The sequence below is a fragment of the Ursus maritimus genome, unplaced genomic scaffold (genome assembly GCF_017311325.1).
Source record: "Ursus maritimus isolate PB19 unplaced genomic scaffold, ASM1731132v1 scaffold_2, whole genome shotgun sequence".
Taxonomy (NCBI): Eukaryota; Metazoa; Chordata; class Mammalia; order Carnivora; family Ursidae; genus Ursus; species Ursus maritimus.
This window is the reverse complement of record NW_024424452.1, coordinates 101,508,744-101,529,439: the sequence shown is the minus strand read 5'-3', so window position 1 is coordinate 101,529,439 and position 20,696 is coordinate 101,508,744. Positions and strand designations below refer to the sequence as shown.

Below are 20,696 nucleotides of genomic sequence, written 5' to 3'. Positions count from 1 at the left end.
CCGTGCGGGGAAGGCAGGAGGCCTGAGTGGACAGCCTCAAAGCCAAGACCACGGCCACACACGTGGTCAGGAGTGCCCTGTACTGAAGAAAGGCAACTTAATGTATTTAAATATTTCTTTGCGACCCTTCCCTCAAACCCAAGCTGCTAACTGCTGAGGTCCCCATGCTGAAACCAGGAAAGTGGAACTCAGCGCCAGGTTCTGAACCGACTATTTCCTACCACACCACTACGATATTTACCCAGGACCAAAAGCAGGCGAGGCCCAGTGACTGATGGTGAGAAGGCCAGAGAAAAAAACACTCAAATACGCATTTTTTAAGCGATGGAACAGATGAACAGGAACGGCACTGCGGGTAGGGAGTGCAGCCGCCTTCACAGAGAACTGGAATGAGGTCCACTTGCTACAGGTGAGCTATGGCCATACTGCTTTGCTTTTTTCCATCTGCAGGTGTAGGACCCCTACCTCCTACTCCGCGGAGTTCCCTGTGGACAGGGAAGCGCTGTCAGCCTCTGGGGAGCTCCCCCACCCCCACCCTGTGACCTTCTTAGAACAACTGCCCCCACAGAGGACATGTATGGAAGCGGAAATTTCACACTCAGGTCATAACTCCAACTTAAATACTTTTCACTTAAAAATATTTATTAAAATAAAGATTAAACCTAAAAAAATGAATTACCAGAATGCAGCCCTTTGCATAGTACTTCAAGCATCAGAAGAGAAAATGGGAGGGGAAAAGGAGGGAGGGGAGGGAAAAGAAAATCCTCTCTGCTCCTCCCAGAGAGCGGGGAGGAGGGAGAAGACTGCCTGCCTTCACCAAAGCCAGCGGCCTACGCTGAGAGAGCTGTGGAAGGTTCTCTGGTCTCAGGACTTGCTGGTCCAGAGAACTTTCCACCAGAGCAGAGGCCCAAGAGTCACAGACACCAAGCCCAGAGAGCAGATTTTCCCGAGGCTGTGTAAACTTGAGGAATTTGACTGGAGAACTGGAATTTGGGAACAGTATTCTGAAAGCCTGCAAAGTCTGAAGGGGCAGAAGCCAGGCCCAGGAGCCTCTAACTGTCCTTGGGCGTCACGATCTGCTGGACGTAGTTGACAACATTGCTGTGGAGCTGGGGGGCGGTGGCCGCGAAGGTCTCCTTGGCAAGGGTCTGGGCCACCTTGCTGCCAGCCATCATCGCGTGGTACAGCGGAAGAGTATACTTCTGCTTCCCCTGCAGGAAACACACACACACCCCCGTGGTCTGAGCAGCCTGCTCCGTGGGTCCGCACAGAGGGGCCCTGGGGCCACTCGAACGGCAGGCCTCAGCAGGTGCCAAAGGGGATGTGGGTATCAGTGCTGGAATGAGGAGGGTCCCACACAGGCGTGCTCTTATTCTGGCATCTTCTTGGGGGCCAAAGATCCCTGCAGGTAGACCCTGGTATTCACTCCAATCCATGCTAGCACAGGGGTGTCTATGCTTTTTTTTTCCCCCCCAAGTAGGCTCCCCAGCATGAAGCCCAACACAGGGCCTGAACTCACGACCCAGATCAAGACCTGAGCTGACAGCAAAGGTGGCAGCACATAAATCCGGGGCTGGGGCCGTGTGAGGCCCAACTGCAGGCAAGCACAAGAGAACCCGTAAGGCAAATTCACACCAATGTGGGAATGCCACATCACAGAGCTCCTCGACTCCAGAGGCTCGGAGAAGGCTGCAGAGGGCTCGGAACACCTCCAGACAGGAGCGCAGCTCCCACTGAAACGGATGAGGGCGTCGGAGCCGCTTAGTACCCAGCCCCGCCCTGCCCTGGGCTCTGGGGCGCTCCGGCCCTTCCCCAGCAGGGCCTCTGCTGGCCTCTGAGCCCTCCCGGGTCTCAGGCTTCCCCAGGAGGCAGGAACCTGTGACCTTACCCTTCGCTCACCTCTCTTGTCCTTGGGCCCCTCTCCCCAAGACCAGCCCTCGAGTCCTGCTTTACCCTTCTTCCCAGTTTGGGGTTAGCTCTGACCAGCTTGGACCCTTCAGGCCCCATCAGATGATCTGCAAAAAGCTCCCCAACCCTGGAGGCTTCTCCCCGCCATGGCAATGGCTCCCCCAGCCACACTCAGGAATGAGACCACTGAGCAGGGTCCTCTCCCTTCCCTTCCCTCCTCTGCTCCACAGACGGGCAGACGAGCTGGCTCTACCCACAGGACTGCGACCAGTAAGGCGAGGCGGCCCACCGTGTGTGCCTGAAGGGGACAAGGAGGTGGGGGTCACCTACCTGGCTCTGCAGGAAATCCTTCACTTTCCAGAAATCCTCTTGATGGTCATTCTTAAGGACGATCTGGCCCCATCGTAGCCGGAGCTCCGCATTCTGGGAGTTTGAGATCTTTGGGTATGTCTCTCCGAGTTTTTTCACATTCCCTGAAAAAAGAAAATGGGTTTTTAATGGTTGTGTCATCAGAGCCACGAGTGTATCTGCCCACAGGCCCTCCTGAAAGCCCCCTGAATGACATCAAGGAGGTTCCCAACCACCCACTTTACACTCACCGTGCTTATCTTCTGCTCGGAAAGGGTACTGTCTGATTCTCAAGTTTACTTTCATTTCTAAGGCTCTTCTGCCAAACTTCCCTTAATGTGATTACAGACTTTCTGCCATCATTCCACTTACCTTCTAGGTTAAAAGCACAGGTGTCCCCCTAAAACATGCTGTGCCCTCCTTTTTCTCCCACCACCACCAAGCTGCTGAAAGTTACCCCGGCTTTCACTTTCTCTCCAACACCCCTGGGTGAATGTTATTTCCGGCTGAGCAGCCACACGGCAACAGCAGCTGAGAGCTTCCAGATCCCAGCCCCACCGTCTGTTGCCTGCGGGACCTACTTGTGCGCAAGTTCCTCCTCTGTTACCTGGGGGGTCACGATCACAGCCCCCGGGCAGAGAGCGGTTAGGAGGGCTCCAAGACTTCCAGGTCAAGAGCTGAGCAGAATCCCTGCAGAGCCCGAGGGCGCGGTGAGCGCGGGGCTTTAGGATTCCCCTCCCCACAGGCCTGTAAGACTTAGACCAGCCGTTGACGTGTTCCCCGTGAGGTGCGTCCAGGGGGTGAGAACCGTACCGGCTTCCTCTGGGTCTCCCTCTCACCCTGACAGCGAGCTCCGTACGCGAGGAACCGAAATGCTGCACCGAGTTACCCCATTTTTTCTTACCGGGAGGGAGAGGGGATTGCTGGAGGATCTTATCGAGGAAATAGACCAGCTGGTAGGTCTTCCAGGCAGAAATGGCCACAGCTTCGATGGCCTTCATGTCCAGCTCCTCGGTCACCCACAGGTGGGCCAGCTCTTCAGCAGGCTTCATAAGTGAGTCCCCAGGGGAGAGGTCAGGGAGGTAGGGGGGCCAGCCCGGGGTATTCAACCACCGATCAAACTCAAAACCTGTTTGGTGGAAGGAGAGAGGGTTCTGTCGGAATTCTCCGGCAGCATCAAGGTCAACTGCGCTCCGGCGACACTGAGACCTCAAGCTCCTGTCCGCCTCTCACGACCCCAATCTGCTTCTAATTTAACATCACCTGCCCACACAGCTCCCTGCTCTGGCTGGGTCCCACTTATACTGAGACCCAGAGACTGGTACGTCAGACCGGACGGCCCCTTCTTCTACTGTGACAGTGCTTTTGAGTGCCAATGAACAATGTGCTGCCAGAACCAAGAGGATGAAGGCTTTCCGAGCTTCAGTCAAGTTCACGCTCTCCTTCACATGAGCAGAACAGCACGGTGCCCAAGCTCCTGGGCCCCGGGACCAGGCTGCCTGGGCTCCTCTCCCAGCCCTGCTATGAGCTATCTGGGAGGTCACGGCCATGTTCCCTCACCTCTCTGCGCCTCCGTTTTATCTGTAAAATGATAAAAGGGAGGCTGAGAGGCCCTGCATTTGTTGGCGGTGGTGAGGATTAAATAAGCAAATACACACTACGAGTTCAGCATGCTGCCTGTGTGTAGCGAGCACGCAGTAATCATTAACTTTCCTTAGCCAGGGAGTCTCATGACCTTGAAGTGCCAGCCTCCAGGCCCAGAGTAGGTGCTCCGGGCCTGACCAGTCCTGGCTGTCAGAGGAAGTGACTTTACCAGACCAACCACGGCCTGACTCAGAGTGCCCAGCACGAGTGGGGTATCTCCAGCGGGCAGCCTCATCACGACAGGCCACCGTCTACTCTTAGGAAGCAGGGCCTCCCAAGCTGACATCAGGGTGGCCACCGGGATTTTCCTTCACTCAGAAGGCCGTACGAGGCAACTCCATGCTCACAAGGCGGGGTGGCTGCCCCTACCGCGGCCCTGGGTCACAGCTGGGGTGGCAGCAGCTCTCGGGGCAGAGCTGGGGGTTTGGTTGTGTGTGTGTAGGTGTGAGGGCAATGGGGACAGAGAGGAGACATTGAGGGGAAGAAGTGGAGAATACGAGGCCAGGAGGGGCTGAGAGAAATCCCTCTTGTGGAACAAGGCCTGGGACGGGGCGTTGCGCCCCCAGGTGCCACTTCCTAGAAGACTCGGGTGTCATGTTTTCCCACCCCACCTCTGTCTTCCCGGATGTAAATTAGACATAATTCTCTACTATCTCGTAGGAGCCTGTAGGCCAGCTCCTCTGCTCACCTGGAATGGACTCCACTCTCCTTTTCTTCAGCTCAGGGAAGTATTCCAAGTAGAACTCTAGAAAGTCCTCAGCTAAGATACTTTGGAATTTGAATTCATTAACATAGGCCTGCAGGGAGGGAGGTACTTTTCAGTCATTCTGGATCCTATGGGGAGTACAGTCCCTCTGTGCCTCAGGTTCTCCTCCAACCCCTTGTCCCTTCGGCCCCTGCCTCTACCCCTGCTCTCTGGCCCAGCTGGCTTCTCTGCACCTCCTCCTTCTCCCCTCATGTCTGAGTTGACTATACCTTGAGAAAATTGTCAAACTGATCCTGATCACCCACCAAGTGGGCCAGGTAGGAGACAAAGCAGAAGCCTTTCTCGTAGGGGGTCTCGTTGTAGGTATCATCTGGGTCGACACCTAGCAGAGAAAGCAGACACTTGTAGCCTGTCACTTTCATTGTCCTTCTCCCGCTCCAGATTCTATGAGTAATTATGGAAGAGATCAGAATTCAGCTTCCTCGGGTTCAGCAAGGCCAGGAAAGTTTCCAGATCCACCTTGGCCTCTCTCAAGCCACTTCAAAGCTGATCTTAAAGGGTCATTAGCTGCGGACCTAATAAGAGGACAAAGAACCAGCCTTCCAGGGGAATTGGCAAGTTTCCTTATTCCTGGGATTGCTTTGCTCCAGTGGGTTCCACTGACTCTTAGGACTGAGCACAGGGCTTGGTGCCTTTTCCAGCCCAACTGGTCACCACCTACACTCAACCTCCCCTCCCAGAACAACTGGTTGTTTCTACGAATGTTCTAGACCAAAATAAACTAATGACCAGTCTACGAGAAGTTCCTTTTCACGGTCATTGGCATCAAGGAACGTGAGCTTAAACCACACACAAAGGTTTTAGATTAGTCATACGTGGAACTAAAGACAAATGTCAGAAAATGAAAAGACATGACCTTGGACAAGTCATTTGACTTGGGTGCTTGCTCACGTCCTCTGTAAAATAAGGCTAACGGTCAATCTACAAGACCACAGGTCTGACTTGATAGAAGAATGGCAGAGAGCCCTGGAAAATGATAGGGGCCCGCACAAATGCAGAGCAACGGTAATGTCACTAAGAACTGCACAAAACTAGAAAGAACTCCCATCGGGCTGGACTGGCTTCAGCTGAGTCGGCCTAGAGGCTGGGGAGTGGCTAAAACAGCTCTGGAGGGCTCCTCCTTCCCAAGGAGAGTATTCCAGCTGTGCACGGATCGGCATGAAGCTCCAATAACTTGGGGCTCCCAGCTCAATGTCAGGGGCGGGGGTAGCCAGCCAGAGGAGCTCCCGGACCTGGTTCGATCTTCACGCGGAGCTTGTTGAGTGGGTTGTCCTCTCCGGTGATGTTCATGTGCTGCCGAAGCAGAGCCCGGCCGGTTGCAGCTTCCAAGCAGGTGTAAGCAGAACCTGGGGCGAAAAGAATCCTTAGGCCTCCAGACCACCACGTCCAAGTATAATTTCCGGACAAAAGAGGGTGTGCTGCCCCCTTGTGGCCACAAGAACAATGGCAGCCAACTGAAGATGCCTATGGTCACCCTCCTGGGGACCCCAGGGCAAACAGGGTCAGGACAGAGAACCTGACTCAGCCCCTAGTTCCTTGTTGCTCTGGACTACAAATGACTCGGTTAGCTCAGGCTGTCAGTCTCACCCAAACATGCGGATGAGGGACTCACACCTTTTCCTGCGACTGTTACCTTCCCCTATCAGTATGTTTTTATTTTGAGAGAGAGTAATTTGATCTTCTATAAAAGCAGACTATTTTCATTTGAGTGTTCCTGTCAGACAAGAGAAACTGTCACCCAAAATTTTTCTAGGGGTCTCTACATCTCCTTCTGGCTCTAAAAATGACCGAGGGAATGGTGGAGGGGAAAGGGACCAGGTTTCAAACCAGCCACCTCTGCCTCTCACAGGGCGTTCTGACTCTGGGCGAGGCACTCAGTCTCTCTTAGCCTCAACTTCTTCATCTGCACAGTGGGCTGACAACATCTGCTTGCAGGATTCTTAGTGGCTGAGTAAGATAGTCACAAGTAGGCTCTTGTTCCAGATACTCTGGATGAAAGCATATATCTGTACAGACTTTCTGGGAGGCAATGGACAATGTGTGCTAAAAAGCCTTTAAAATGTCTGGATCCAGAAATTACATTTCTAGGAATTTATCTCCATTGAGATCATCGGAGATATGCGTGAACATTTATATGTAAAAATATTTGTCAAAATATTATTTCATTAGAAAACTGAAAATAACAGGGGTGCCTGGGTGGCTCAGTCGGTTAAGCATCCGACTCTTGATTTTGGCTCAGGTCACGATCTCAGAGTCCTGAGATGGAGGCCCCTGTTGGGCTCCACCGGCTTGAGATTCTCTCTCCCTCTCCCTCAGCCCCTTCCCCTGCTCACACACTTTCGAAAGAAAAAGAAAGAAAGAAAGAAAGAAGAAAGAAAGAAAGAAAGAAAGAAAGAAAGAAAGAAAGAAAGAAAGAAAGGAAGGAAAGAAAAAGGAAGAAAGAAAAGGAAGAAAAAGAAAAACTGAAAATAACCTAACAACTGGAAACTAAATGTTAAGAAAAGTCTATACTAGGCAGCTATAAAAAAAAATTTAATGACTTGGGAAAATGTTTAACTCTATTAAGTTAAAAAAAAAAAGGCAGTTGGGAGGTCTGATGATTCACAGACACAGCAAAATATCTGAAAGGATATACATTGATTATCTCTGAAGAGTGAGATTATGGATAAATCTATCATGCGTGCTTTCCCTTATAGATCAAAATAGATTTTGATGAGAGAAATAATAAAAATAATACGTGTTATATTTTCAAAGCACCTGATACATGGCAGGTTTTCAATAGTGAGACAATGTTGAGAAAATATTTTAAAAGCACACCTGGGTTCAATGTGGGCTTTGCCGCCACCTGCCAAGCGGCTTGGGCACATTTCTTACACTTTTTGAGTCACAGTGAACTCTTATATAAAATGGAAATCATAGCTGTTTCATAGGGCTATTGTGAAATTGTTAAATGATGTACTTTAATAAGGTGTCTGTACAAGGCTGGTAGGTAGGTGTTCAAAAGAGGTCATGATTATAATGATCTTATGATTCATTCGTAAAATTAACTAGCTAGGTGGGTGAATAACCCTGTGCAACTCTCCCCGAAGGGCTGCCTGGCTGTTGGGTGAACAGAGCATCAAGTATGGTTTCAGCTTAGATGAGGGGTCCTTTCACCGTCGGGCCCCTCATCGGTTCATTCAGCCGATGTGCAGTTTCTGAGACCCCCTCTCCTCACGGCGCCTACTGACTTCGTGCCATGTAACGCAGTGGGGCTCATCCACTTAGAAGGGACTTGTGTCTACAGTCGGCCCCTGCTGGCCTCCTGCCGGCGCTTTCTGCACCACTGCTCCTCTCTTCATGCCCACTTGTGTCCCGAAACCCTGAAGGAGATCACACTGGCCTCGCAGGTGAAAGAAGGGGGTGCGGGGTCCCTAGGAGAAGGCCGGGCACCCGAGAGCTGGCTTACCAAAGAGGACGGTGGAGATCCTCCTCTGGGCATACATGGTGAAACCTTCATTGAGCCAGAATTCACCCCAGTTGGCATTAGTGACCAGGTTCCCGAACCAACTGTGGGAGATCTCATGGATGATGACGTCGGCCAAGGAGCGGTCCCCAACCAGCAGGCAGGGGGTGACAAAGGTCAGACAAGGGTTCTCCATTCCTCCAAATGGAAAGGATGGCGGCATGAAGAGCAGGTCATACCTGCCGAGAGCGGGAGGTCGGACAGGTCTTGGCTCCCCAGGGCAAGACCTGGCCTCACTTCCCCAGGCAGGACCCTCAGTCCTGAGAGACACAGCCACTGAAGAGGCGGCACGCAACCCTCAGCCTAGCGCTGAGATGACACCCAGGTTCCTCTGTCCTCCAGCCAAGTCGCTGGGACCTCCCTTTGCCCAGGTTTTGCTCTCTTGGAGGCGGCTCTCTGAAACTTGCTCCCTGTTCTCCTTCCGAGCAGGGTATGGCCATATCGTCGGCTCTGCCACAGTTAGCTCACTGATGGCTCGCTTGGGGTCACAGAGAGCTAATAGAGTCCTTGATCTGAGGAGGCTAAAGTCTAAAGATGTCAAAGGAAAAAATGGGAGTGTGTGGCTGCTTCTAGCAACCAGGAAAGGTAAGTCACAAGGGTCCCCTGACAGTGTCTGCCCACCCCCACACTCAGCAGCTGGAAGGCACGTTTTTATCACTCAGGTCCCCTCCTCAGCAACAATGAAGGCGGCCCAGCTTCTCTCGCCCTCTCTCCTCCCTCCTCTCCTTTACTTCCGGGATCGGGGAACGTGGCTCTAGGACACAGCGGAGGAGAGGCAGCTCCAGAAGGAAGAGAACGGAAACCAGGGACTCAGTTCAGCCAAAGACATTAGAGGCAATGTGACACCATACCTTCCCCAAACGTAGGGTCCAAAAAGTTTCTCTCCTGTGGCCAGAAATTCTTCTATCACCCCATTGTACTCCTCCTTGGCAGCCTCGATCAGGCAGGGCTCGGCCCACACCCGGCTCCTAAAGACAAGAGCACAGAAAAAGCAGGCTGGAGACCCGATCCTGAAAGCACCGGGGCAACCTGGCCGTCTCATATATGAGCCAAGTGAATGTGAGTGTGGCCAGCCGGAGACAGGAGGTGCAAGACCAGATGGCCTGCACGGGTCCGAGACTACTCGCCACCCCGATAAATAACATCCCACCACAGCGCCGTGGAAGAGCTGCTTCCCGTGTGCAACAGGCTCAACCTCCCAGCGCCGTCGTGTTCTGGGTCCAGCACTGAATGTGACCTCGCGAAAGTCACTGACCTCTCTGCGCCTCAGTGTGCCCATCTGTAAGGCGAGCGGGGAAGATGAGAGAAGACAGCATATAAGATGGCAAAGTGGGTGGGTGCCAGGTCAGGAGGAGGGAAGGCTTTCTGCCCCTGTGGAAGCTCAGGAACTGCTCCAGCAGGAGGAGAAGGAGCAGACGCTTCCCAAGGAGCAGAAGCAGGGGCCTAGCAGTGGAAATGGTACATGCGGGCGAGGAACCACTGAGAGTCTGGGCTACCGGCGCACTCACCGTCAGATTGGGGGTACGGGAGGGGGGCGGTAGACAGGCCCTCGAGGCTTCAGTCACAAAGGGCCTGATTGATATGCCACGTGATACAGCTGGACCTTCAGAGCCACGAGAGCTTTTAAACCAGTAAGTGGTGGGCGCCTGGGTGGCTCAGTCGGTTAAGCGTCTGCCTTTAGCTCAGGTCATGATCCCAGGGTCCTGGGATCGAGTCCCACATCGGGCTCCTTGCCCGGCAGGGAGTCTGCTTCTCCCTCTGCCTCTGCCCTTCCTCCCTCCTCGTGCTCTCTCTCTCTTTCAAATAAATAAATAAAATCTTTAAAAAATAAGTAAATAAACCAATAAGTGGTATTATCAGATTGAGTCCTGAGAGACCGCTCTAGCTGCAGTACCCAGAAGACACCTTTAAATTACAAAAGTGAGTGCGTATCCCCAAGAAAAGTACGGAGAGGAGAAGGGGTCCAAAACAGAGTCTTGGGCAACGCCAGTACACCGGGGGGGGGGGGGGGGTGCTGGGCAGAGAAGAGCCCACAAAGGAGACCAGAAAGGACGAGCCAGAGGTCCTGGAAGCAGGACAGAATTGCGTCCTGGAAGCCAGAGGAGGGTCAAGAGGCAGAAGAAATGTGCAGAACACCGAGACAAGGACTGAGGAGCCAACGTGCTACACACGTTGAGGCCAGTGGTCTCTCTTACTCCAGTTTCTGTGACACGACGGGGAGAGGTGCTGGATTCCCACGGGTCCAAGCAGTACGTGGGGGGTGGGCGAGTATAAACGCTACTCTTCTAAGAAACCCGGCTAAGTAGGGAAGCAGATGGTTGTGTGCTAGGAGGGAACGTGGAGTCAACGAGTTTGTTTTTTGCTTTTTTTTCGAGCTACGAGAGACAACATGGTTCGAGTTGGAAGGAAAGAGCCAGCTGGGGGAAGGCTGCACATCTGAAGAGAGCGGGTACACAACGAAGCCAAGCCCCACGGGATTTGGGGAGGGACTGAACCAACATGGCTCAAATGCGGAGACGTGGCTTCACACAGAAGGACGGACACGGCTCTTCCGAGTCTGGAGGGAAAAAGGAAGGACGAAAGCAGACGAAGATGACCTTTTACAGGGAAGACAGGAAGCTGACATAACCGCATCTGACGAGTTAAATATTCTCAATAAAGTAGGAGACAAGATCATCTGCTTGGGGGGAGGGTCTGGTGTTTGAATAGGAAAATTGAGGACAGAAGTCTTCCTTTAAGGAGAGTGCGCTAGGAAGAGAAACGAAAGGACTGGTGAGCAATACTGAAAGCGTATCTGTAGTTGAAGATGACATTTGTTCTGTATTTCTCGAAAACCACATAAATGTTTATTTCAACCTTTTTTTTTTAGAGATTATATTTATCTGAGAGAAAGTGAGAGCGCACGCGTGCAAGAGAGAGTATGAGGGGGTGAAGGGCAGAGGGAGAGGTGGGGGTTCATTCCCGGGACCCTGGGATCATGACCTGAGCCAAAGGCAGATGCCTAACCAACCGAGCCACCCAGGCGCCCCTATTTCAACTTCCCGTTCCAACTCCACCAAGAAACCGAACACGGGTAGCAGAATCAGCATGCACAGCTGTATCACTTCTCCTCTCAGACACCCGGGCAGTAGAGAAAGGGGACAGCAGCGCCCAGGGCTGCAAGTCAGAGCCACAGGACAGCACACAGGGAGGCCTGCGGTGGCAGGAAGAGAGGTTCAACCCCACACCGGGCCACAGAGAAAAGCCGGGCCGGGCCCCGAGAGCCTGGCTGTCCAGGAGGAAAGGCACAGCTTGCAGAAGAAAGACCTTGGTGATCTAGAGAAGCAGATACGGCGGGAGTGAGGCCACCAGGGGCCAGAAGGTTAGGATGGTGGGGTCAGAGAATGAATGAGGCCAACGTGTTTAAGATTTCTGGTGTAGCCCAGCTCCTGCGAACACCCACGGCTAGGCCCTCGGTTGGAGAGTGTGTGGCCATGAGTGTGGGGGGCTGGATCAGGTGGAGAGGGTCCCTGAGTAGAGGGGGTTGAGGAACCCTGAAGCCACCCTCATCCCTGGGCACTGGGACAGGTGGTCCAGATGGAGAAACAAGTCACCAAAAATGATGTGACAGGGCTGAGAAAAGACCATGACATAGGTGTCAAAGTCTTCAAGGAATGGCCTTGTGATCAGCTTGGATATCAACTAGCCAAGCGCTCAACCCAGGCTACTTCAGCTAGCTACAGCTAGGAGGGGAAGGCCAGGCTAGACAGGGGGCATCCACGATACTTCCTCCAGTACAGAGATTTCTGTCAAAGAAACTGGAATGTTCTCGGTCGTGCTGGGGTTTTATGGCCAGTGATCTAGCTCAACAGCATTGGATTTGCGATAGAAATGCCTGGACTGGCCTTCCAGTCCTACCAACGGTGGGACTTGGCACAAGCAAGTCCACCAGAAGCCTCAGCTTGCTTATCTGCAGCACGGAGACAGCAGCTACCCCCTCAGGGAGGTTATAGAAGGATTAGAAGAGATTATACATAAAACATGACTAGGACATATCCACTCTCTCTTCCACCCAGGATTTTCCTCCTGTGGTAACAGGGACTGGGACTGGTGGCAAAGTTTGCCAGAAGACCCTCTCATCTAACATACCTTCACAAGACCCTAAGGTGTTCCCCTGCGAGGCAAGGGCTGTCTACCCAGAGGGGAGGAATACGTCATCATCACCAGTTAAACGGATTCTATCACCTGGACTGATGTACTGTATTGTCGTTTTATTACAGAGGAAAAAAATCATTATTCTCTGATGTGTCTGGAATCCATTTTTCTTTCATTTCTCATTAATAGTTCATACTCTTGGGCATCTGGATGGCTGTCGGTTAAGTGTCTGCTTTTGGCTCAGGTCATGATTCTGGGGTCCTGGGACTGAGTCCTGCATAAGGCTCCCTGCTCAGCAAGGAGCCTGCTTCTCCCTCTGCCCCTCCCCCTGCTCGGGATCTCCCTCTCTCAAATAAATAAAGTCTTAAAAAATAATAAATAATAAAATAAAATAAATAGTTCATAGTAATTACTAATAGAACCTCGGTAAGAGTAAATTATCTAAAATAACATTCCTGGGGCGCCTGGGTGCCTCAGTCGTTAAGCGTCTGCCTTTGGCTCAGGGCATGATCCCAGGGTCCTGGGATCGAGCCCCGCATCGGGCTCGCTGCTCCATGGGGAGCCTGCTTCTTCCTCTCCCACTCCCTCTGCTTGTGTTTCCTCTCTCGCTGGCTCTTACTCTCTCTGTCAAATAACTAAATAAAATCTTTAAAAAAATTTTTTTTTTAAAGTAGCATTCCTTTACTTATCTATTTTCCGGGCAACTGCAACACTGATACTCCTTTGGTTACCTATCACCCCACCTGTCAGAAAGGCCGCCCTTCACGACAGGAGAGCACCCGGTCTTTCAAGACTGATGCTGGCTGGAGTGTGTGCGCTGGAAGCAGATGCCGGTGGCATCCCGTCTCTCATTCTCTCTGAAACCCAGGAACGGAAATACATGATCTTAGCAGTGCTACTGAGCCCAGCTATGAGGACTGCCGCTTGCCACCAATGCGGTCAAGGACACCACCGCCTCCATGACTTGAGAGCACATGCAAAGCAACATGGCAGGAAAAGCACTCCAGCTTTACTGTCCAGCCTCTGAGCGTTTCACCACAGGATCGCGCTGTACTGGCAGCTGATAGGGGAGCCAGGACACTCATGGTCAAGTTTCTCTTTGCAGGAAACCTTACAAAATCCTTATTTATCTCCATTAAAACCATCGAATTGCATGGAGGTATCTGCCACCGTGGGTTCAGGTGGACGTATGTGGAGCAGACAAAGGAGCTCCCAATGTCCTCTCCAGAGGGGAACAGTGAGATCAAAGTTGTATATTTCCAGGAATTACGTGCTAGAGAAAATGGGGAGATTTGGTACAAAGATTAAAAAGTAAATATAATTGTTAGAAGGGAATTCAGAACTAAAAGATACTAATAAAGATAAGTCTTCCAAACTCGGGGCCAACCGCACTCCACAAGGTGCCCAGGACAGGAGTCGCTGCTGTTAGACCTCATTCCAGACAGCAGGATTAGAACTGGAGGGGGTGGGGAGAGCCCTTCCTCCCTCTGTACTCATGCCACATGCTTCTGGGCTGCAAAGAGGCCGTCCGTTCAGAAAGGATGTGAGACTGTCCCAAGAACCATCCCAGCTGGGCCACTGGTCAGAGGTCTCCTTGCCTCGAGGTTGGTCCAATCTTGCCTGTGGGAGTCTTTGTCACCTACCTGGGTCCAACTTCAGCCGAAACCAGATCGCCGATGGCCAGAGCTATCAGATAGGAGGGGATGGGATGACACATCTGGAAGAAGAACTTATTTGGACCTCTCTTCTCCCAGGTGTTAGCACTCATCACAGCTGTGAAGCCATCTGGGACCTGACAACAGAGAAAGCTTAGGACATTTTACCCAGAGACAGTCTCCTTTTGATTCGCTCGAAGAACAGCATGGCTGGCAATCTGCATGGTGACGGCCGTGCCCGGGAGCCCATCTTGGAGAACACAAAGGTTTCGAGAAACTAAACTTGTGCTAAGCTGATGGGATTTAGTACAAATAAAATTTCTGTACGTGGAGGAATTTTGCAGAGGTACCAATGGGTGGATGGAACAATTTACCAGTTGAAATGTGACTAGATAGATCTGAAATTTTCAATCCCAAGGGCAGGTACACTGAACCTTAGTCGTCTTACCTCGATAAGAGCTGAATATTTGTATTTCACTGCAGGAGTGTCGAAGCAAGGGAAGAAGGCCCGGTTCAGGACAGCCTGACCCTGGGTATAGACAAAAGGCTTCTTCTTTCCTGCTGTCTGCTCAGGAGCCAACCAGCAAACCTAAGAGAATAGAAGAACATTTCAAAACTGACACTCCCTACATGAGCTCAGTCCAGCCAGAGAAAAGGAGTTGGCTGGCAGGGGAGGATTCTAGATGATCCTTACAATCCTGCCAGCAGTTTGGTCCTGACTGGGAAGTTCTCTCCTACTGTGTATTTAATCCACCCTGGAATCCAGGGTATTGACACGGCAGAAACACCACAAAGGGTCTATTCCTCACTGTATTCCACTAGGTATCTCAAGAATTCCAGGCATGGCCTCTGACCCTGGTATCCCGTCTTCCTCCTCTGAATCCTTCACAGTGTGGTAGCTTCTTGTTAAAATACAAATAAACAAACAAACAAAAACCAACTGGGAAGCAGCTGCATTTGAACTTTCTATAAAACGCACAGAAAAGCAGAAGGGAAGTGGGAGGAGTCTGTGATAAATGTGCGTTCTCCGTTCCTGAAACTTACCCTTTCAGAATAAATGTATTTTACATTATAAGCATTGGCTATTTTTATAAAAAGATTTTATTCTTCAGTAATCTCTACTCCCAACGTGGGGCTCAAACTTACAACCCCAAGATCAAGAGTTGCATGCTCTACCCACTGAGCCAGCCAGGTGCCCTGGCTATGGATACTTAATTGGTTTCTGTTAGCCTTTAACCAAAGGCAAATCTGAACGATTATTACAAACCCACTTTTTGCCTACAGCAAAAAGTTCACTTACAACATAGATATAACTGCGAGGGGAAGGAGGATTTGTCAGCACCGAATGCCGCTTAGAATTTAGAAAAGGATTAGATAACTCTGGCACGGTTTCATAAGGGAAGCAAAACTTTCTGGTTTAAAGGTGAGTAGGACTGAGACGGTTGGAAAGGAAAGGAGAAGACATTCTCAAGAAGGTAGACAGCAACGTGGAGAAAGGCATGGATGGGCGATCTCTGGGACCTGGAGGTAGGTTTCAGATACAGAGGTGGGAGGCATGCCTGGGCAGGTGGACTGAAAGGCTCTGAGACCTACTTTTAAGAGGCATAAGGACGCCACATGGAGATGTTGGGTTTTTCTTTGCTTGAGTTTCTTTTGTGTGTGTGTGTGAAAATTTTAATGCGCCTCCTTCCAAAGAGTATAGCACAGATGGAAAGGAGGAGAAAGAAATGCCACAGTGGGAAAACCAGCAGTACTTCAGCCAGGTGAGCAAGGGCGACATCAAACAGTCACAAATCACGCTGATACTGTGTACTTTCAATATGATGCCAGGACAGCACTTCACCTTTGTGACATTCCACGAAATTTTGCTGTGAACCTAAAACTGCTCTAAAAAATAAACTTTAAAAGATTTTTTAAATAACCCCAGTCTGATCATGGGAAAAACAGACAAATTCCAGTAGAGAGGCATCCTATAATATTTCAGACCAATACTCCTCAAAACTGTCAAGGTCATCAAAAACAAGGAGAGTCTGAGAAATTGTCTTAGCCAAGGGGAGCCTAAGGATACATGAAAGCTAAATATACTGTGGTATTCTGGGTGGGATCCTGGAACAGAAAAAGATATTAAGTAAAGCCTAAGAAAATCTGAAAAAAAAACTATGAACTTTAAGGGCGCCTGGGTGGCTCAGTCAATTAGGCATCTGCCTTTGGTTCAGGTCATGATCCCAGGGTCCTGGCATCGGGCTCTCTGCTCAGTGGGGAGGCTGCTTCTCCCTCTGCTGCTGCTCTCTCGCTTTCTCTGTCAAATAAATAAAACCTTAAAAAAAACCCCAAACCCCAAAAAACCCAAGAACTTTAGTTAATAATACTGTATCAGTATTGGTTCGTTAATTATAACAGATGTATCATACTTGTAAAATGCTAACAGAGCAATCTGTGTGTGGAAGGGTATATGGAAACCGTGTACTATCTGCTTACTTTTCTCATTAATCTAAATTGTTTTTAATCCTTTGTGGGGGGAGGGGCAGGAGAGGGTGAGAAAAAAAATCTCAGGCAGGCTCCACGCCCAGCACGGAGCCCGGTGCGTGGCCGGGCTCAATCTCACAACCCTGAGATCATGACCTAAACTGAAATCAAGAGTCGACAACTTAACCCACTAAGCCACCCAGCACACCTAAACTGTCTTTAATCCTATTATTGAAAGAAATTTAATGAGTTAACAATACGACTAACACAATATTGGCTAGGTACCAGGCATTGTATTAGGCACTTACATAAAGACAACTCATTTAACTTTCGTCAAGCTCAGAGACTAGTACCTGGCACATTTTAATACATACTGGTCACCCCCTCCACCATACCATAATTCCTTATTCATCATCTTTGATTGAAGGGTGTTGTTGTTGTTGTTGTTGTTTATCATGACACAGGGAGAGAATGAAGGAGGCTGGCAGTACGAGTATTTCCACCATATAAGAAAGAGTCTAAAGTCAGGGGGAGGCTGTTACGACAATGATTAAGGTGAGAGCCCTCACTTGGGATGGTGACAATGAGAAGAAGGATAAATTCAGGTGCCTTTAACGTAGACAGTGCAAAGCGTGGCTGTCTGCTCTAGCGTCTCTAATGAAAGCTATTTAGTATTGATGTTTAATGTGAGGGGCCATTTTCCATAGGCAATTTCTGAGAGGGCTTCATTTTTCCAGTTATCCTGTTTAAGTCCTAGTTCCTGCCCCAAACCAGAAGCTAGCATAGAACAGGGCAACCAAACGCATTTACAGATGTTATGTCATCCTTAGAGGGCACTGGGTTTTTCCTTTGCTTTAGAGGTCAATTTGCATTGCTTTGGACTTTGCATTTTTTAAACAAGTTCTATCATAGGTTCATTTATTCCCTGAATAAAGATGGAAACAGAACTGTCCTTTGGGCCAGCTCTAAGAGTGAAAGGAACTGCTAGCTAGATAAGTAAACTTTGATTTTGGCACGCAGCCTACCCATGAAACTTGTAAGCCACCCTACCTGAGAAATGACTAGCAACCACAGCCTCAGGACTCTAGGAAGGAGTTCCAAACTCTTACAAATGTTAGCCACATAACCATCCATCCTTTTATTTCCAATATTTGTCCCCCACCCCAAAATGTAATATTTAAGAGTCAATCAAGAGTAATTTATTACAAAGGCCAACTTATTACAAAGCCTAGAACACCCTAATTCTAGTTCTCATTTTTACTCAAATTCTTCCTTAAGCAAATGTAGGACTTCGCAGAAGAAAACAAAATAACTCTCTGGGGTTCAGAGTTGTTTCAGCCTGTGGCACCGCAAAAGCACACAAAGGGCTGAGCCAGCACCCAGGGCTAATTAACCGGCATTTTCCAGGGCTGCCATGAAGGAAAAACTAAGTAGCTCATTATCAGGGACCCAGGCCCCAAAGCCCAGTGAAACGTTAAATTCGATTTATAAATAGCCGGTTATCCAGAAAACCGCACAGGATAGGGTTTCCTCTGCAGGCAGACAGGGCAACCAGACAGGGCGGTGTGTGAGAGGGAACCAACGTGGAGAGGCCACCAGAACCGCTGGGGAGGAGAGGCCGGAAGGGTGGAAAAGACGAAGGGTGCACAGCTCGGAGGCTGGCCCGAAGCCAGAAGAGGGAAAGCCGGGCAGCCTGGGAGGAGGAGAGAGCGCTCAGGGTGGTAGCGCGAGAGGCGTGCACTGGGCGGGAGCTCCGGGCCCCTCCGGGCAAGGGCGGAAGCGTCTTCTTCCCCTTTGAGGGTGGGGGTGAGCGCGGGTCCCGGGACCAGCTCCGAGGCTGGAAGGGCGGGCAGGAAGCGGCCGGGTGAGGCCACGGCGGGGCTCGGCCCGGGCGTCGAACTCACCCCGGGTCCCTCCCCGACGCGGTAGGTGAGCAGAACCTGGAAGCGCTCGCCGGCCAGGCAGGGCTGCGGGAGGGCCACGCACAGGGCCTGGCCGTAGTGCGAGAAGGGTTGCGTGTGGAAGGGCACGGGCTCCGCGGGCGGCTCCTCCGAGCCGGGTCGCTGCCGCCGCAGCGCCGCCGCCGTCACCTCGAGGCACGGGTGCGAGTCGAGTCGCAGCTCGGTGGCGCCCTCGGGCACCAGACAGCACAACTCCAGCACCGCGGTGCCGCTCAAACCCCGGCTCCCGGGGCCCGGTCCCGGAGGCCCGAACTCGGCCCTTAGGTCCAGGTGCAAATGCAGCATCTGGAAAGCCCGGAAATTGGAAGCCGAGGCCACGTCCACGGCCTGCGCGGAGTGCAGCGGCCGCGGGGGCGCGCAGCAATCGCTCGGATGTCCGTCGCTCGCCATGGTCCAGCAGCGCCGTTAAACAACTGCGGGGAAAGCCCACCGGCTCAGCCGACTGCCGCGGGGAAGCCACGCCCCGAGAGCGCTGGGCCGCCGCAGGCCCCGCCCCGCCCCCCACAGGCCACGCCCCTCCGAGAGGCCCGGGCTGGGTCACGCCCCTCTCCAAAAACCGGAGTCCTGACCACACACCTCTCCCTTTCTCTCCAAATCCCCACTCTTCCAGCTTTACACGAAGTACCTCAGGGCCTTGGACAAAAAGGTACGGCGGGATAATGTGCTCCGCATTTGTCCGCACTCGTCCTACTGCGATGGTACAGTAGTGCGAGTGGCGCACCTTTCTCTGCTGACGTTTCGTTCCCCAATCTTGCCGGAAGGTAGCGGGATGTAGATTGAGCCCTGAACTGGAAGAGTCTGAGTTCGAGATCTCACACTCTGCGCTGGACCAATCATTAGGACTGTGTGTGTCACCTTGGGCAAATCACCTCCAACAAAGGTGAATCTGTCCAAACCCCTTTCCGCACCTGTAAGATAAGAGTAATATCTCACGAGTTAATTGTGAGAACTCAATCGGGTAATTTGTCTAGACACACTTGGTAAACGGCACAGAATTCCACACCAGGTCAAGGTTCATCCATTATCAGGGGCTCCAAGCACACTTATCTTTCCGTTCTTCTGCCAAGGAAAAGTCAATCAGCACCGTACAGGGTAACGCTTGGCTGTCCTTCCTGTGCGTTTTATTTCCCCTAAAGCCTATTGACCTAGGGGCACCTCTATTTTATACTTTGTTTCTTTTCTGTATGAATAGGGTTGCAATAGCCCTTCTGTGAATAAAGAGCCAGTCAATGATATTTTCACTGATCAGGTGGGAAATGAGATTTTTAAAAAGACAATGTAGGGAGTTTTTCATAAAATGTAATAGTATCCTATCATGTGTCACTACTTTTACAGTGTTAAAATTTTATTTTATGAAATGCTTACGGTAGGTTTTTTTTCCCCCAAAGATTTTATTCATTCATTTGAGACAGAGAGATACAAAGAGAGAGGGAGAGCATGAGCAGGGGGAAAGGCAGAATCAGATACCCCATCCCCGCTGGGGGCCCGACTGCAGGACCCAAAAGATCATGACCCCAGCTGAAGGCAGATGCTTAACCATCTGAGCCACCTGCTTACAGTAGTTTTTTTTTTAATTCCATATAAGACCAATGTTTTAACTTGTTAGTGAAATCCAAAAACTGGAAAAGCACTTTTCTGTGGCATTGAGCACAGAAAAGTAACTATTAGATATTCAGTACATCTGCCTCCAAATTATTTGTTCTCTGATGCAATGCATTTTTGTTGAGCACCTACTATATTCCAGCCGCTAGGCCGGGTGCTGGGGATACGGTTTTAACAAATCTGGCACAGTCCCTATCCTGGTGGTGTTCACAGTCTAGCTCACATTTTAACTTACAGACAAAAACCAAAAACAAAAAACAGGTCATGGCAATTCCATGTTCTGTGCTATTCTCTGGGAAGAACAGTTTGCTATGGGAACACAAGGGAGACACACACAGCCTGATATTTCCAGTTAAATATTGCTGGAGTGAGAGGATCTGTTGGCTGTGGGAGAAAACATTCATGGAGTTAGGTTTCTCCTTTTAGCCTTAACTGCTTCCTGGGAATATTCCTATGGTTCCCATTTCTGCTTCCCTGCATGCCTCCCAGTGTCTGGTTTACCTCTAGATGGTATTTCTAACAATTCACAGCCGATTCAGGAAGGCCTTCTACTCTGGAGAAAGACACTGAAGACACAACCAACCCTCCTCCAAACTGCTTTCGTTATTTATTTACTTATTTTTTAATGTTTAGAAAGCAACACATCTTGCATATTTCAAAATAATAGCTTAAATCTTCTAAAACTGATGAAAATTGTAGTTGTATAG

The 20,696-nt window shown here is 50.7% G+C and overlaps 1 protein-coding gene across 1 annotated transcript; it reads right to left on the bottom strand.

The window, feature by feature from the left end:
* Positions 1 to 621: 621 nt before the first annotated feature.
* On the bottom strand, positions 622 to 19,280 carry LOC103657779 (arginyl aminopeptidase). Its single transcript, XM_040636452.1, has 11 exons — positions 18,331 to 19,280; positions 14,409 to 14,549; positions 13,949 to 14,097; positions 9,023 to 9,139; positions 8,115 to 8,350; positions 5,899 to 6,012; positions 4,876 to 4,988; positions 4,589 to 4,697; positions 3,161 to 3,385; positions 2,239 to 2,381; positions 622 to 1,211 (listed from the first exon to the last, which is right to left on the bottom strand). Exons 1-11 carry the CDS (start codon positions 18,775 to 18,777, stop codon positions 1,053 to 1,055), a joined length of 1,953 nt encoding a protein of 650 aa, XP_040492386.1. The 5' UTR covers positions 18,778 to 19,280; the 3' UTR covers positions 622 to 1,052.
* Between the last annotated feature and the right edge of the window lie 1,416 nt (positions 19,281 to 20,696).